Here is an 18788-nt window from a genome sequence, read left to right as displayed (position 1 = left end):
AATAAAGTATTAAAAAAATAAGTTCACAAAGGAAAGGAAAGTTGGAAAAAATCTAAATTACAAAATTTAATCCGATCCAAATCCATATTAGTTTTAATCCATTTAAATGGATTTATCTCAAATCCAAATTCATATTGTTGGATTTTAAATCCAATCCATTTAATTGGATATGGATCAGATATAGATTGGATACATTATTGGATTATCCAAATTGCATTTTGGGTTGGATTTTGACTTGGCCCGATCCAGCTTGAGCGAAGACAATGTCAAGCCGAGCGGGTCTGCGCCGATGTTGAGCCGAGCAGACCCGAGCCGATGTCGAGCAGAGCATGCCCAGACCGATGTCGAGTCGTCCGGGCCGAGGCCGATTTTGAGTTGAGCGGGCTAGGGTTGATATTGAGTTGAGCGGGCCCGGGATGATGTCGAGTCGAGCAAGCCTGGGCCGATAACGAGTCCAGCAAGCTCAGGTCGATGTCGAGCCGAGCAGACCCAGACCGATGTCTAGCAGAGCGGGCCCAAGCCGATATCGAGCCGAGCGGGCCCGGGCTGATATCGATCCGAGCAAGCCAGGGTCGATGTTGAGTCGTACGGGCCTGGGCCGATGTCGAATCGTACGGGCTCGGGCCGATGTTGAATCGTACGGGCCCGAGCCGATGTCGAGTCGTACGGGCCTGGGCCAATCTCGAATCGTACATGCCCGGGTCGATGTCGAGTCGTACAGGCCCGAGCCGATCTCGAGTTGTACGAGCTCGGGTCAATCTCGAGTTGTACGGGGCTGGGTCGATGTCGAGTCGTACGGGCCCGGGCCGATCTCAAGTCCTATGGGCCCGGGCCAATGTCGATTCGTACATGTCCGGACTGATGTCGAGTTGTACGGGCACAGGCCGATGTCTAGTCGTACGGGTCTAGGCCGATCTCAAGTCGTACGGGTCCGGGCCAAAGTCGAGTCGTACGGGCTGGGGCCAATCTCGAGTTGTACGGGCCCAGACCGATCCCAAGTCCTACGGGTCGGGGTCGATGTCGAGTCGTACAGGCCCGAGCCGATCTTGAGTTGTACGGGCACGGGTCAATCTCGAGTTGTACGGGGTCGGGTCAATGTCAATTCGTACGGGCCTGAGCCAATGTTGAGTCGTCCGGGCCCGGGCCAATGTTAAGTCGTCCGGGCCCGGACCAATGTTAAGTCATCCGGGCCCAGGCCGATCTCGAGTCCTATGGGTCCGGGCAGATCTCAAGTTGTACTGGCTTGGTCCGATGTCGATTCGTACGTGCCCGGGCCGATGTCGAGTTGTTCGGACTCGGGTCGATGTTGAGTCGTTCGGGCCCGGGCTGATGTCGAGTCGTTCGGGCCTAGGCCGATGTCGAGTCGTATGGGCTCGGACCTGATGTTTAGTCGTCTGGGCCCAGGTCGATGTCGAGCCGAGAGGGCATGGGCCGATGTCGAGTCGTCCGAGCCTGGGCTGATGTCGAGTCGTCTAGGCTCAAGCCGATTTTGGGTCGTTTGGGCTCGGGCCGATGTCGAGTCGTTCGAGCTCGGGCCAATGTCGAGTTGTCTGGGCTCAGAATGTCGAGTGATCCAGGTCCGGCCGATGTTGAGCCAAGTTGGTCCGCGTCGATCCTCGTCCAAGTTGAGTCGAATTAGGCTCGCTCGAGTCTAGTTAGTTTGTGTCCATATCAAAATGGATTTAATGTATTTGACAAAGTGAATTTAATCTAATTAAGAAAACGAATTTAATTTAAATTTAAGAAAGTAGATTTAATCTAGATTTAATTCACTTTAAATGAATTTAAAAAAATTTCAAATAAATTTCATCTAATTAAAATGGATATGGATTTTAAATCCAATCCATTTATTTGGATTTGAATTAATCTAGATTGACCACCTGTAACTGGGACTAAGCCTAAAGAAGGACCTAGAATACTTGGTGGCTACCAAACCATCTTCAGTTATAATTCATTACATGTTATAATAGTGGAATATTAATCTATTCAAAATTTTAATATTAATTTATTATTTTATTTATGGTCATTTCAAATTTTTTTGTGGATTTATTTATTTGTAATAGTGGATTTATTTTTTTGTCAGGTATAATATGTGGTTTAAATGTTTTGTTATGGTTATGATTTATTTATAATTTTTAATTAGAGACATTCTTAGATGATGCTAGGTTGTCTTTAGATTAGTGTGGTCTTTAGAATGACTTGTCCACGGATATCCATTCTGAATGAGTAGAAAATAGATAATTTGGATGTTGTGTTCTGTGAAAGTAAAATTTGCTGGATCACTCCATTTAAGGAACACACTTATACCTAAATGAAATATAATATTACAAATTGATCAAGTAACAAATGTTTAGTTAAGGTTGACAAAAAATGAAGACATTAACCAAAAAAAACTTTAAAACTTATGAGAATGAATAAATTGTTTCCGGTATAAAACTATGATATTACAAATAATTAAGTTGGAAACTTGTTCACCTCTTCTAGAAATAAACTCTGAAATGAAGATGCATAACATCAAGCTCATTCAGAATCAAGATAAAGAAAAGTTAAAAATAGTTTTTGCAAATTTAAAATTTGTGTTTATTATGTTTAAGGCTATTTAGTTTTATATTTTGGTTTTTTAAATTGTGAAATTTATGTTATCTTCAATTGGTTTATGTCTTATATTAATATCTATTTTATAATACATTAGTTTTAAGGCATGATTTGAAGCTGCTTTACCCAATTTTTCAAAAGTTTGGTGTTTCATTTAACTGAAATCCAACAATACTTGTATTTCTTCAAAATAAAATAAAATAATGAAGTTATTCTCATACTTACGATATTAAAAGGAAATTATTATTTGAAACAACATTTAGTTCCAAATTTTATATTACTCTAATGATTTTTTTTCCCAAAACAATTTTTTATCACTTCTTTTTATTAATGAAATGTATGTTATCATTAAAACTAATATACTTAGTATGAATTATTAAGTTTCTACCATTTCACAAAATTAATTACTATTTAATATAAATAATTTTGGATAAGTCAGAAATTAAAAAATAAAAATAATATGTAAAATAAAAATAATTAATTTAAATCAACCTTTTCTTTCTTCTATGGTTTGAGTTTTTTTTCTTCTTCAAATTTTTCATTTTTCTTCTATTGATGATTTTGAGATCAGAGAGTGTGATGATGTTTACGTTAAAATGATGGTTTTACCAAATAATATAATTATTTAAAAATTGAGTGGAGAGGCTGATTGAATATAAAAGTGATTTTATTTAATAAATAAGATTGGGTGTGGGAGGAATGAGAGTAGGTTGCTTTTCTCTCATTGTTTTATAATAAGAAAATAAGATAAAAATAAGAAGTTACTTTACATATAAAAAATCTCCCATAACATTAATTTAAAAAAAATTAAAAAATTCATATGAAATAACAAAATATTGTATTATATTAATTAAATAAAAAATATTAAATTAGATATAATTAAAAAATATTTGCGTGCAAAAAAATTATAAAGAAAAATCTTCTTTTATATATATAGATAAGTAAGATATATTTAATTATAATTTTATATTGTTATCAATTAAATTAAATTTGTTACGTTTCCTCTTTAATTTATTAACTTTTATCATATTTTAAAAAAATTTGCAGATCTTTTTTATAATTATGAATATTATTTTTTTTAATTATTTTGTTTACAATTATAAATATTAAAATTTTAATTTGAAACAAAAACAAAATTTAACAATTTTTTATGTTTAAAATTTTTTACACATTTTTTAAGTAAATTCTTAGAAGAAACAATGTTTTACAAACAACTAAAATGTACTAATAAATAATAAATCAAATTTATTTTACAAAATATAATGGTTTATAATTTTACTTTGTATAAAAAAACATTGATTTTAATTACTTGCAATCTTACTTTTCTAACATATTTTCCTTAAATCATTGCAAATTCACTGTCTTGTCCAAATAAACCATAAATCTATAATTAATAAACCTGATAGATTGTTTTGACATATATACATTTTTGTATGTTTCATTTCAGTTTTGTAAATATCATTATTTTTCTTTTTCATAATTTATTTATAGTTTTTAACTTTCAGATTCTTTAATCAAATAACTCGTTATTTTTTATATAATCATTATATTTATTTATAAAATTTATAAATATAAAGACATTTATATAGGGTATCTTTTTCACTTACAATAAATATAAAGGGTAAAAAATAAAAGGCTTTAGCATAATGCAATTTGAAGAGCAAGAGCAACCACAATCTGGAAAAAAGAAAGACAGAAAACTGGGGAGGGTTGAGGTTGTGGTTTATAGTTGTTAGTTGATAGTTGATAGTTGTTTGATCTATGGCTACAGGCACTACTAGAATGGTATTGGTAGTGAAGGAGATGTTGCAACTCTCTTCTTCGCTTCATCTTCGCGGGCTTTCTCCTCCTTCGCACTTCTCACTTCAATTACCACGCTCGTTGCGCCCTGCAATTCGATGCGCTTCCTCAGACTCCGACGGCGCCAACAGAGTTTCGTCTCGGCTCTCGCAGGTCAACCAACTTCTTCAACAAGCCGAACACCGCGCTCTCTCCGCCGACCAAACCCCTCCTCCTAAAATCACCTTAGGTCCCTTATCCCTTTGTCAATTTAAAACCAAAATGACCAAAGAGAAAGAAAGGTAATAGCTTTTGCTTTTTTGGTTTCAGATCATGTTACAGTGAGCTTTGCTAGAAGTGGAGGACCTGGGGGTCAGAATGTCAATAAAGGTTGTGTTCCTTGTATGTTTGTTTGTTCCTATTTTGTTGTATTATATCTCTTTGTGCCATGCTGGGCCTCATTACACTGATTATTGATTGGACAGTGAACACCAAGGTGGACATGCGCTTCAACGTTAAAAATGCACATTGGTTAAGTGACAGGATTAGGGACAAGATTTTGCAAACGGTATTTTCTGCGGCAAAACTTTATCGTAAACTGTTTGCCTAAGCCTTAAATGTTGTGTATTAATATCTTGTCTGGTCACCTTTTTTGGCCTTAAATATTGTTGTTCTACTCTTGGTTTGAATGATCATCTACCTAGTCTTTTTGAATAATCTTTAGTTTTGTTGGTTCGGGGCAGGAGAAAAACCGTATTAACAAGGAAGGGGAACTGGTGATTTCTTCAACCAAAACTAGAACGCAGAAGTTTGTTTCTTCCCTTTTCTACTATGTGCTGCCTATTTCCGTTGTATATTGCAAGATTGGTTGCCTTATTTTACCATTTTTGTTTTTTCTCTCAGGGGTAACATTGAGGATGCTTTGGCAAAGCTTCAGGTAACATAGGAAAGTTTAGATATATATTTTTTTATTATTGAAACTTTCCAAAGAATGTGTTAGCAAGCATCAGGTGTTATTGTCAAAGTGTATATTTGTACTGTAATTTCTTATTTTTCTTCTTCTTCTCTACTACTCATTGGCTGTCTTTTCCTTCAGTATTGAGTTTTGTTGATTTTCATTTCCACATTTTGGAACGTTCATTCCAACTGGTCACTTTTGACCCAAAATACCCATCGTAGCGAATAGCATCCCAGTATTAAGACCTTGTGGAACATAGGACAGTGACTGTACTCTGCTTTTGCATATGTGACGCTTCTCTGCTTCTGTGTTTGGGAGTTGCTCTGCAATCTGTATCCGACGGAGTTAGCCGCCAAGGAGATAAAAAATAATTGGATGAATTTTTCAAAACAAGATCTGACTGATGCATTGTGCAAACAAAATGCACAACATTACTTGAAGTCATTGTTGAAATAATGTACCTTGTGTGCAAGCACAAAAAAAATCTTGCTTCATATGTTGTTAATTGTAGTATGTGTTTGGATGGTAGAATTTAATGTCTTGCATTTCCACTGAAATAGAAAATCAAATGGGTTTACCCCTCTGTTCCACATATCTAGAAAAGTCTTGTCCCACGTACCAAATTGTACTGCAAACCATGTATTCCATTAGTCCATGGTATAGTTGTTTGAATCCAGTATAAGGACTAGTGGGGGAACATGGAATGGGAAGGAAAATTTCTCTGTTCTATTGCAGTGTATACAAAATATTTTGAGAGAACATGAAGGCCAGCGTCTCCCTTTATAAGTATTATTATGCTGGATCCCTCCTGGTTAGGGTAATCTTTGATATGATGTGCTTATTTGGATGTTAGACTTAAGTTATCTAATCTCTCCGTCCCCCCTCCTTTTAAACAACAGAGATTGATTCTATTCACATCTTTTCTTGTTCCTGAAAGCTTAGCAATTGTGCTTTTCTGAATATTTAATGGCAAAAAATAGGAAATCATTGATGCAGCATCTTATGTCCCGCCACCTCCCTCAGAAGAGCAAAAAAAGAAAATTGCCAAGATGTAATAGCCCTTCTCTTTCTATGTTTTCTAATTCCTCCGTTAATTTCTTATTTTGGGTACCATTTTTCTTGTGGCTTCCACTACACTATAATCACTTGGTGGTGAAGGACATGCAACTGACAGCTGATAATCAAATTTGCAATTTTGAAGGGCTGCTATAGGCGAACAGAAACGCCTTAAAAGCAAGAAGGTGCTTTCAGATAAGAAAGCATTTAGGAGAAGTAAAAATAGCTGGGACTAGCATGACCAGAATCTTGAGACTGTTGTATCAATTTAGTAAGTTCACCTCTATTGTTTGCTTTATACTCATTTATCAAACATTCTATTGTCAATTTCATTAAGTCTATATTCTCAATTGATGTCATTTCTTAATCTCTGGGCTGCAGGGTGCAGAAGCACAATCCTCTTACACTATCATATTGGATACACACATTGGGTTATGGTTGAAATATAACCATGAATTCGGGGAGCAATTGGAAAGGCCTTAAAAGTGGTCTGTGACTGCTTACTGGTAGTTAGCCAACATTGTGATGTAGCTAGGATTTGAAGGGATACGATCATTTGAAATAGAAATACCATATATTCATTGAATCTATAGTGTTTTCTGTGAGCTTTTTGTCCTTTTTGTGCTCCTTTGGCACGCGTCCTGACTGATGGATCTATAGACATTGAAAGTCAACAAACTTGGGAACGTGCTTCTCTTGAAAACATGTTCATACATGATGCCTCCGTTACGGCAGCGAGTTTTGTCATTTAGGTAGCTGGAAGGTTGGTTCCTTAGTAGGTTCGTTTTGATACATTTCCGTGACAGATTTTTTTATTTTATGGAAGTGGGTGGAAGAACAGTGCCATTTGTATTACATAGGCAATTTACAAAAAATTGGATGCATTGCCCTCAATTGGTCTGAAACAAATACACGATAAATATCATTTAAATTTTTTGTTTCTTTGAACTATAACTCATAGTGGTCCTATAAACTACAAGATTCGGGATGTCGTGGCTAAAATGCGTTTAGGGGCTAGGCCCAATTGCCTTGATCTGATAGCAAATTGGATTCTCTCTTTCAGTAGCACAAAAAAAACAACATTGTAAAAGTAAAAATTATGAAGAACAAAATAAGTAAATAACAGAGAGGGAAAATAATTAGGGAGATAGATTGGGTGTTATCCTCCCCCTTCCAGAAGTTCTGAACTGGTAAAAGCCACTTTCTAGAAGAATAATTTTGAAATTTCTTTTGCAAAAAAAGTTAAATTTTCTTATAAAATGAAACCGGTGTGCACTTATGCCGAAAAGGCTTTTTGCTTGGAGAGTCTAGTAGGTCTTATCGTTACATACACAAAGAAAAACTGATTTTGAATTTTAATTCTTCATCAATTACTAACCAAAACAACTTTGTATAACAAGAGTTCACCCTCAAAATATCTATACTAATTCTCTAATTTAATTGTAAGTCGTTTCATACTTTGTTGATATGATTGATAGTGGTTTTTTTACTTACGCTTATGACCATGTACTCATAGACATTTTGTCAACTCGACTTGTGTATGGTCATATCTCTTTACACATCGCACATATGATGAATCACATGTTTAATAATTGTGAAAGACTTTTTGCTATAACATTTTGGAAAGACCCACTATGCCAATAGAGAACTTGACATGAAAAATTAAAAATAGATTCTTGATATCACCATTTAAAGATCTCACATTGAATATTTTAACTTAAGTAAGAATGTTTTTTGATAGAACAGGTTGATAAAGATCATATTTTCATACTTTCATATTAGAGATGAGAAATTAAATCTACATGTTTTTTAAAAACTGAGAAATAAATTGATCGAAAAGAAAACTCATGGAGCCTACAACATTAGAGTAAAAGAATAAGACTAAAAATATGTTTGTCTTTTATGAAGTATCAGATATATTTACAAGAGAATTTGTAAAAAAAGAATAGTTGGGTTAGAAAAGGGGGGCATTTACAAATATGAGAACAGAGTGTTACATAATGAAATATAAAATAAAAGAAATGGGGTGTATGAAACACACAGTTTGGTGCTGTATGTACAAGTATATCTAGAAAAGAAAAAGCAAAATCGAATACTAGTTTGATAGAGTGAGAGAAAAGAGAAGAGTATGCAAAAGTATTTTGTGGTAATTTGTATCGTAATGGTAATTGGAGGCAAAACTAGGGTGAGGAGAGGGAGGCGAATTCAGCGTCTAATAACGTGCATCTCCCCTGACTCTTGGTCAACATGTTTAATCCATTTCTTAGTAGCAGCCGAACTCCCAATGGCGGACACGTGTGCTATGTCGAGTCCCTTCCCCACAGGAAGAAACACGGAACGAACAACACGACGCGACGCTTCCTCCACCACACTCCGCCATCGAAAACCCGCAGAACCAATACCACTATGGCTGGAGTGGCACGCGTTCTTGCATATCAGCACTGCGCCTTTGTTGCTTAGCTTAGCCACCCTCAGCACTCTCGAGAAGTTGGAGCGCCTCGAATCCACCACCATAAAATCTATCCCCGCCAACCCCTCCATCACCTCCTCCGCCTCCCCCACCACGATCTCCGGCCACATCCCCGCCTCCCCCATCCGCTCTGCGTATTCCGATCTCGACCTCTCGTCCGGCACCACGCACACGTGCCTCCCGCACGTGTGCCCCCTCGCCACGGCCAACCCCACGCTCGTCGCTATCTTTCCCCCCTCCGACCACGTCTCCACGATCAGCTGCGCGTTCCACCCCGCCGCCATCGCCGACACCAGCTCCGCCACCCCCGATTCCCGGAAAATTCGACACTGCAGACAATAAATAAACGGTTAGGGACGGATAGAACACGAAATTAGGTTGCAGCAGAAAGTCTAAACACCGAACACAAAGTGCATGTGTGCTCACTGATTTCACTGTCTCGATGTATGCTTTAGATGCTTTCTCTGGAGACCATACTAGTTTCATTTTGCTCCGATTGGTTTGGGTCTCTGTCTGGGATTGTGAATGACTGAATATGGCAGAAAATGGGTCACGAGGGATTAATATATATGAATATTGGTGGCGTGAGAAAGAGATGGAGAAAGAAAGGAAGGGGTCCGTTGACATTTATTACGCGCCAATCTGACGTGTGTATTGTTAGATTCGGATAACTCCTGTTCTGTTTCACCACTGTGTTTTTCTTCTCTCTCTGTCTCACCATTTACAATGCTTTCCCTGTCATGTCTTACGTGTTCTGTGCAAAGGGAATTTTTAGTTCCACATTCCTAAACCATCAATGTAGATAAATATAGAAAAATATTCGTGTACTGCAATCTTGTCAACCGATACTCATGTTTTATGCATTCACACAACCATATGTTAATTTCACTACATGCATATCAAACTATTTCAATTTTTATCAAGGTAAAATATGATCCCACTCATCTTTATCCCATTATTATTATTATTAGCTAATTATGTAAATGCATTTATAGTAATGGCGTGTCCTCCTGTTACTTTTTAGGAAAATTATTAATATATATTTACTTCTTATTCAATATTATATTTGAAAAACACGCAGGAGAGAATGAAGAATGTGGATGAAGAAAGAAGTTTATATTATACATAAAATTGTTTTATAATGTAAATATAATTATTGTAAAATTGAACAAACTTATTCTGTATGACAGTTTATGAGTAAATGAAAATTATTTTGCATACATTATAGTGGTCTAAATAAACTGAAGTGATTGAGTGGAGATACTCATGTTATGTTTAGTGCTCTTTCGGCCCTTGGTTTCAATCTTAGGCTGGTGGCCGCTACCTACTTGCCTAGGCCAGTGGCTCTTTGAGTTACCAAATTATCGTAGCCTTATAGGCCAACGCCACTAAAAATAACATCATAACATCTAACATGTCTTAGACGTGATTCAGTCCTTTTTTTTTTAAACCAGCATGATTAAGACGTAATTCAGTCATTTTTTAAGCCATACTCATGTTGATGACACTATACTAAATCTAACTAAAAAAAATATAAATAGGAGAGATATTCAAAAGATACCTAAAAGTCAAAAAGATAAAAAAAAAATAAAAGAAAAAGAAGACAATCTTTAAAAAAAATCCAATAACCAAATAATAATATGGCGGCACAAAATACCTATTTTACAATTACTTAATCAAAGGTTTCATGATTCTGATTTATTAAGTGCGTAGTTTTATTTACTAACATATTTCAAACCCAAGCATCAAAGACTTCACAATACATACTTCACGCTACTATTTTGCTTTCTTCGTTGAAAAAATAGAATATCTCATGCGCAACGAGTATTTTGTGAGTAAATCTTTAATTATTATCATCACAGACATTTTGATTAATTAATGGAACAATATAATTAAAAAGAAAACATGACACAGCGGGCTAATAAATATTTTTTTTGTGTAGAATGTTTTTCCGTAATATACACGGCGTAAAAAAAATGAGAATGAGTTGGTTAATTATAACTAATATAGAAAAGGAGTTGTATCTGGTCAACTGAGATGATGACGTGTCTCAGTCTCTCAGTCCGAGATGATCGAGACACATGTTGGTATATTCCAATTTATCTGATCGAGTCGGTCGAGACACCACGGGCGGTCGAGCCGACCAACACGTATAGTCATTAACGCTTAATCTAAGGTTAGTGAAGTTAAACTATCATTAAAGATTAGGTAATGCAATCCTATGCGTGATCCATTCCACTAATAAGGTCCAATGAGGTAAGTCTATTAAAATAGTATAAATAGCTCGATTTTCAAGGAGAAAGGTACGTCATTTATTGTTGTGCACCTACCTGAGTGTCAATCACCCGTTTTACTGACTTGAGGTCGGAGTGCCTTCTACAGGTACCTCTCATTCGGTGTTCACCCAAGACCGAGAGCCGAATGAGAGACACAAAGGCGAGAAAGATCACAGTCAAACACCTAGCAACTTGCCCGAACGAAGAAAGAAGACGAAGACTTCAATAGTTCTTTATGTCTCATTTCCCTGACAGGAACAAGAGTGTAAGTTGGCAAATCGTAGATTTGTTTTAATACAAAAGAATAAAGAATATGATAGAAAAGAGAGAAAGAATAGATTAGAAAAATGAGAATTGGAGAATGAGTTAGAAACGTTACAGAAGAATATATTTTGTCGAAGGGGGCTTGAAGGTATCTATCTATGCTGACCAGGTGCTGATATGTTCGAATACTTCACAAGCCAGATTCAATTTTTAAAATTTCCAACATTCTCTTAAAAAAATGACACTTAGCTTCGATGCTACGCTCACAGTAACTCCACAATGCCAACTACAACATAACAAATCACATTCCATCTGTTAATTAACGTCACCTAGTTAGGTTCTTATCTTATCGCTCATTTGCCATGTCCACTGTATTTGGACCACTTGGGTACACACATATATACAATTTTTTAACATCTTAAATTTATAACCATACGATATCATGTTTCAATTATAATAAACCTTAACCACGTACGATAGTCAAATCAATGTTGTTGTTGTGGCCATCTAAATAATGGGTTAGCATAACACGATTTTTTAAGTATGGTGGCCCACTTTCCGATTATGACCCTCCAAACTTATAATAAGCACCAACAATTCACCACCTCCATTTAGTATATAAAAGTATATTCCTTCGCTGATTCACACTCACATATCTTTCATTCTTCTCAATTTTCAAGTTATTTCCCTCTAATTTAATCAATCAAACTTTTACGCATGAACCGCACTTTTTTCTTTCTTTCCTTATTTGATTGTTATTTTACTTTTTTATATGTTTTCTCAACTACGGTTTGAAGTTACTTATCTAAATTATCAACTACATTGTCATTTTTCTCTATATGTCAAGCATTATTGTGATATCGGATTGTGCAACAATAATTTTTTTTTATAGTATCAGTTAGGTCAGTTATAGGTCTTTAAAAAATTAGGGGATATGTAAATAAATTTATTGCTAAGGAAAAAGTTCTTCTTCACTCCAAAAAATCTTAGGATGAATACGTCTTCACCAACAATTTTTAGGACCACTTAATCAAATGTTTTAGTGAGAAAAGAGAATTAGGTAGATATTCACAAAGTGGAGGTATGAAAGGCATGTGAAAATGTGTATCATTGTAAGCATAAGAAAGTGTATCCTTACTTGATCTACCATGTGTAAATTATTTATCCTCAATATAAATATCCATTTGAGCATGTCTTATTTGATGACAATAGTTAAAATAAGTTTAAGGAGAGTATTTACTTGTTACTTTTGGCTTTATGACTAAAACTTTTATCTATTGAAGAAAATAATTCATAAATATAAATATGAACACCTAGTGTTATTCATGGCTAGATGTATGTTTATTTTGTTATTGTAATCATTTGAAAGGGTAACACAGAGAGGAAAGGAAATATGCACAAAGATTATGCAAAATATGAAATGAGAGTCACATCCCACATATATGAAATGGATCTTCTTGAATTCAATTTCTTATACTTACCCTGTTTGTTCACAAAGTCTTATACACATAATGTTATGCATCTTAAATTGTGCAATAATATTATCTAGACCTTAAATGGTACAATAATATTATATAGATTTTAAATTGTACAACGTATTATAAGTTTAATCGCCTCATCTTTTAAATATAGAAAAATATGTAGATTTAATTTTTTGATGCTAACAAAATAGATTGTGCTTAAAAAGTTATCTTGGAATGCTAACAAAATAGATCGTGTTTAAAAGGTTATCGTGGAAAATTCAGTCTTACCATTATAAAAAAATTATTAAATAGAAAATCATTAAATATAAATCAATTTTAGAGACAAAAAATAATTATTTTTTATATTGACTAATTTAGATACTATTGTAAAGGCTAAAAATATTATTGGTATTTAAATTAGTTTATATTATTGATAAATAATTTCTAAATTAATATCTAATTAGCTATCAAAATTTTAGCTACCAATTTTAGAATTTAAATAATTAACAGCTAAAAACTTTGGTAGATAATTAGATGCTAATTTATAAATTATTTATCAATAATAAAAACTAATTTATATACCAATAATTTTTTTAGTCTCAAAACTAATATCTAATTTAATCAATATAACAAACAATTATTTTTTGTCTCTAAAATTGATTTTTATTTAATGATATTTTAGTAAAAGACTAACATTATAAATAAAAGGTATGAAAAAATATCCAAGTAAATTGTTAACAAAGATAAGTTTTACCATTTTTCTATTTTGTTATCTTCCCTATTTCTACTATATTTTTATCAAATTTATTAAATAAAGTATCAAAGATAAAATACAACACTTTGAATTTTTTTTGTTTTAAGTTAAGTTTTTATTTATTTAATCAAATAAAAACTATATTATTACTATGTTTTCTCTCATATTTATTTATTTTTCGCTAACATGCAAGGATCATTAATTAATTTTGGCTTGATGGTTCCTTTTTAAAAGAAATTTCCATAAACCTTTTATGAGAAAAAAATAAATCAAAACAAAAATAATTTTATTATAAAGTGAAATTATCGTATACACAAATTAATTTATAAAAAAATATATTAACTTTAAAAAAAAATTAATTTATAAATAAATTTATTTTAACTTATAAAAAAATTATTTTATTTTTATTTTCTTTTTCCTTGAAAATATATTTTAGAGAAGTTTAAGCACATAACCCAAAATTGCTTTCTAAATTTATGAAAACGAAGTAAAAATAGTTATACCCTTAAAAAAGGTCTTTGGACACATTATTCCGTAAAAAAAATCATAACAAAAGAGAAAGATAAGAAACAAAGACATTTTTTCTATAAAGTAAAACTATTTTTTTGAAAGTAAAAAATTAAAAAAATATATACATAATTTTTTTTACAGACTAATATATATTTAATTTTAACTTATGAAAAATAGTTATGTTTTTTAAAAAAATGATATGAAGATATTTTTTTATCAAAAAGAGTTGCCAAAAGGAATTCATATTTCATGTTAGTTATGGTTACTGACCTGTGTTAAGATATCTTTTATTCTTTTTCATACAAAACTTGAATTATACAATAATAATACTGTTAAAGCATAACTTTTCCTCCCTCCTTCTGTTTCAAAATTGAAGAAATAAAATATATTGAGTTAATTAAGAATATAGTCAAAATATTCCTTTTTTTTTCTTTTTTAACGAAATTTTGAGAATAAGTTAGGTCTAGTCAATTTTTAAAACAAAGTATCGTTTGTTTAGTTGAAGAAACAGGAAAAAATAAAGACAAAAAAGTTCCTTTCACTTGGGTCCCAATTTCTTTCATTCACATGTCCACCAGATTAAGATAATTGAAACTTTTAATAATTTTGTTAATTTGGATCTTGTTTTTGTTTGTCCCCTTTTAAATGAGCAACGACAAACGATACACACTTTCTAAAATTAAACTAACTAAACAATTTCAGAACCCTTGACAATTTTTAGCATGTTTGAAACCACTATATAATTAATTATTACTGTTGTAATTAATTATAATCATTTTTATTTATATAAGTTTGCTGAAAAAGATTTTTGGATAATTAGTTTTGTTTTGTCCCGCTTTTATATATAAAAGGAAAAAATATCAAAAAATAACATGAATTAAAAAAAATATATATCATTGTTTTATTTTTTCTTCTTCTAAATTTCAACTGCAAACATTGAACTTATTTTATAAACAACGTATTTTACATTAAAAAAAAAGTGAAAATGAAATCTCTAAGTTTTCCTAAAACACACTATTAATGAGAAAAACAAACATAAGAATGAAGGAAGTGCTGTAGAAGGAAATAAGCACAGAACCAATCCTAAGGCATGGAATGGAAAAGCTAAATCATTGGACGGTCTTAGATTGAATTGTTCAATTCCACGAAAGCAGACGAGTCTTATTTATCAGCTTGAACATTCGAAGAAAGTTGGATAATGTAATAACTTAAGGTAAGTGATTAAGTATAAAAATGTTTATTATATTGAATAAAAAAAACCAATTTATATATTAAGGATAATTTTCAATAACTCAGTTTTACAATAATAAATTATATTTAAATTTATTTTTTAATATGATATACAAGTTGTTATATCATTTATCATATATTAATGGACAGTCTAATCGTCATATTACCAAAATGATATTTATCTCTTAACATGGAAATCTGTTGAAAATCTTACATATTAAAGATAAAATTAATTTAAAGTATATAATTCTCATTTTATAAACTTATATAAGTAAGAAATGAGTTAAGTTTAAATTAATTTTCCACGTTTTTAAATTAAAATTTTCTTAATATAATTAATATTAAAAACTAGTTTCAAAATAACTTTTTTCTCCCCGAATTTAGACATCAATGAATAAAAAATATTGATACGAGACAAACGCTGATTTGAAAAAACACTTTTTGAACATATCTTAAAAGTATTTATGATAAGACGTGATTAAGTGGTGATATTTTAGATGTATGTTTTCATTTTATTTTATTTTAAGTTCATTCCTTCAACTGAATCCAGATATATGACAATGTCAAAATAAAATAAAAAAAATTATGGACGGTACCGCGTGATTAAAGGAATAGAATCTTCTATTTTTTCTAGATTGTGACTCAATGTTTATTTCTTACGTGGTGTTATTCATTTCACATTAAAAGAACTCAATGTGAAATTAAAGTATAAAGCAACAGAAATGCTTTTAAGTGAGATATTATAGGTAGCCACTTCGTTGTTGTATTCATTAATTCTCTAATTAAAAATAATTATTGTTATATAAATAACATTATATTTATTATTATTTATGCACTCCATTTCTTCACATTAATTATAATTTCGTAGTTCAAAACAAATTTAAAAAATGAAAACAAAAATAAATTTAAGGAAGATGAATAGATGACTTAAACCACATAAAAGAGGAAAGAGATTTTCTCATGAAAATTAAATTCAAAAGGAAGAAAAATACATACTTCTATCAGAAGCAATGTATAGATAATACATATTATCTTTTCTTACTAAGAAAACTATTTGAAACTATAGATAAAGTTTTTTTTTAGAAAAGACAAAATATATTGATAAAAAAGGCACAAGGGTGCTAAATCCAATTACAATTAAATTGTTATTAATAATATCCAAACATAATCTTTATTACTAATGTCTTCCTTCCTATATTTGAATATTCTTCCATGCAAATCTAATCTCTCTTATAACACAGGTCATTTTCTTTTCTTAAGTCGCATTTATCAATATTACATAATACTTACAATAGAGATATATATCAACAATTTTGTATATCGATATTTATGTTAAACAAAAAATTATACTAACCAAGATTAAACTAATGTTAATACATTTTTGGTAAAATTTAACTCTAATACAAATATTAGTGTATAATTGTTTTTTTATATGTAAATATTGAACCCATATTAAAAAATTTACAGCAATTTACGTAGTCTGTTAAACCCAATGATACCGCAGAATAAAAACAATAAGATATATACTTGATTTTAATTATATGTATCTTCTGTAATAAAAAAGAAACATTAGTATAAATTGATTAGGACTTTGGTTATTAAACCATTCAATTTGATTATTAATGAAATCAGTGACAATAATCAACAAATTAAAGAGGATCAGACAAATACTTAATTTTATTTTATCTTTTTTATAAATTATGATTAAAGTTTTTTTTTATCAACAATAAATAATAAATTAAATATATACCAAGATGATTCAATCCTTATATAAATCTTAATAACTTCACGACACTAACTCTAAAACTATCCAACACAAATTAGATCACTTAAATCTTTACCAATTAATTCATAATTAGTTGATAAAATAATATAGAAGTCATGATGGTCTAATTATTAACCAAGTTACTGTAATAACTAAAAAGAACAGAATAAATGATTTTTTTTTATTACAATGTATCGTACCAAACTTTTAATGTTGAATAGTTACAAAAGGACATAAAATAATTTAAATCCCAACATGTTACCGCAAACTAATTTCATATATATATATATATATATATATATATATATATATATGTAATTGCATACTTCTTTTAATTTAAATAAATCCCTTAATACCATCAATTATAAAAGATCTCTCAAATAGAAACCTCAAGATATATTTTCCTATTAACACAATTGTTGACTTTACAACATTTTTATAAAGCAATTAGAGGCACGCATAAACACTAGAATTATCTCTTTGTTTACTATGAAAGGCATAACATGGCCCAAAATACCAAGACTTTTTATGGTGTATTTCTTTTGGTGATTTAGACTTATATAACTCTACCTTGATTATAACTTGAACAAAGGTTTTCTTTAAGAAGATGTATTTTCTCATAAAGAGATTCACATATAAACATAATATGATCATAAAATTACTTAGAGATGTTAAAGAATAGAAAAGGCTTTTGGTTTGATTTAGAAATATCACATTTAAATCTAAGTGATACATATGATAGCATATTATTTCAATATAGAATCCTAAGAGCTTATAGATCACCTAATCTCTATTATAATTCGCTAATATTGGTAATGATTAAAATAAATATTTTAGAAATATAAAAGATATAATTGGCTAAGTAAAATGCTTTTGACTTGTGAGACCCAATTTAAAAGAAAAAAACAATACTCAAGTCTCTCAAACTTTTAATGGAGAAACCCTAGTTTGGTCATTATAACTTGTGTCTCACAAATCTAGATTCAAGTCTTTTGAATCCACGTTCCTAATTTACTTTGTTTTTTGTTTATAAGCTTATTTTAATTAATCTAGTTCATTGTCACCGACTTAATCACCTTAATTCAATTTTAAAGTCCTAAATTGAATATTTTCTTTGATTTTAATGGATAAACAACTTACACAAACAATCTTAAGATCATGTCCAATGTATTGAATTTTGTATTAAGGTTTTCATTTCATTAACTTTGACATTGAATTTATGTTAGAGTATTTTATGAGTAGACTTTGTTGTTGTTTTAAAATATTATTGACTAAAGATTTTGAAGAGGTTTATGACTTTTTCACACTTTCAAACCACCTTTCCCTTCTCATTTCTTAAACCTCACTCTTTCCTTCCTTCAAACATAAATTGCTCAATAATAATCAAATTCCATTCTTCACAAAACTATTAAAAATCTTTGTTGATTTCAATAGTGGTCAAAGAAGCAATTAAAGATAAAAAAAATAGACAAGGGTGAAATCTGAATGTGATCTGTGCTCAAGAATAACATAGTCTTAGAAAACATCTTCATTTTGAACAAAATCTTAAAGGGAGAACAAAAATGTTATATAGTGATCACGTGAATGTTTTGTTTATGAATCAACGCCTCAAATTATATATTTAGGCTCATATACCTTAGCATAAATCACTTCCACCATCACATTTAC

General features: G+C 31.5%; 2 protein-coding genes across 4 annotated transcripts; one reads left to right on the top strand and one right to left on the bottom strand.

Annotated features, from left to right (window-relative positions):
• Positions 1 to 4240: 4240 nt before the first annotated feature.
• LOC137808015 (uncharacterized) lies at positions 4241 to 6974 on the top strand. Of its 3 annotated transcripts, none has more exons than XM_068608903.1 (8): positions 4241 to 4624; positions 4705 to 4764; positions 4860 to 4942; positions 5118 to 5182; positions 5278 to 5311; positions 6313 to 6383; positions 6534 to 6659; positions 6770 to 6974. In XM_068608903.1, the coding sequence occupies exons 1-7, from the start codon at positions 4357 to 4359 to the stop codon at positions 6622 to 6624; spliced, it is 672 nt and encodes a 223-aa protein (XP_068465004.1). In that variant the 5' UTR covers positions 4241 to 4356; the 3' UTR covers positions 6625 to 6659; positions 6770 to 6974. The 3 variants fall into 3 exon arrangements, 1 of the variants encoding a protein (XP_068465004.1); XR_011080636.1 differs by having other exon boundaries at positions 4244 to 4624; positions 6275 to 6383; XR_011080635.1 differs by having other exon boundaries at positions 4244 to 4624; positions 6275 to 6409; positions 6461 to 6659.
• A 1290-nt stretch (positions 6975 to 8264) lies between these two features.
• On the bottom strand, positions 8265 to 9526 carry LOC137808014 (uncharacterized). Its single transcript, XM_068608902.1, has 2 exons — positions 9285 to 9526; positions 8265 to 9187 (listed from the first exon to the last, which is right to left on the bottom strand). The coding sequence occupies exons 1-2, from the start codon at positions 9483 to 9485 to the stop codon at positions 8594 to 8596; spliced, it is 795 nt and encodes a 264-aa protein (XP_068465003.1). The 5' UTR covers positions 9486 to 9526; the 3' UTR covers positions 8265 to 8593.
• Positions 9527 to 18788: the final 9262 nt, after the last annotated feature.

The sequence above is a fragment of the Phaseolus vulgaris genome, chromosome 3 (assembly GCF_000499845.2).
Source record: "Phaseolus vulgaris cultivar G19833 chromosome 3, P. vulgaris v2.0, whole genome shotgun sequence".
Lineage (NCBI taxonomy): Eukaryota > Viridiplantae > Streptophyta > Magnoliopsida > Fabales > Fabaceae > Phaseolus > Phaseolus vulgaris.
This window is presented reverse-complemented; position numbering and strand designations above follow the sequence as displayed.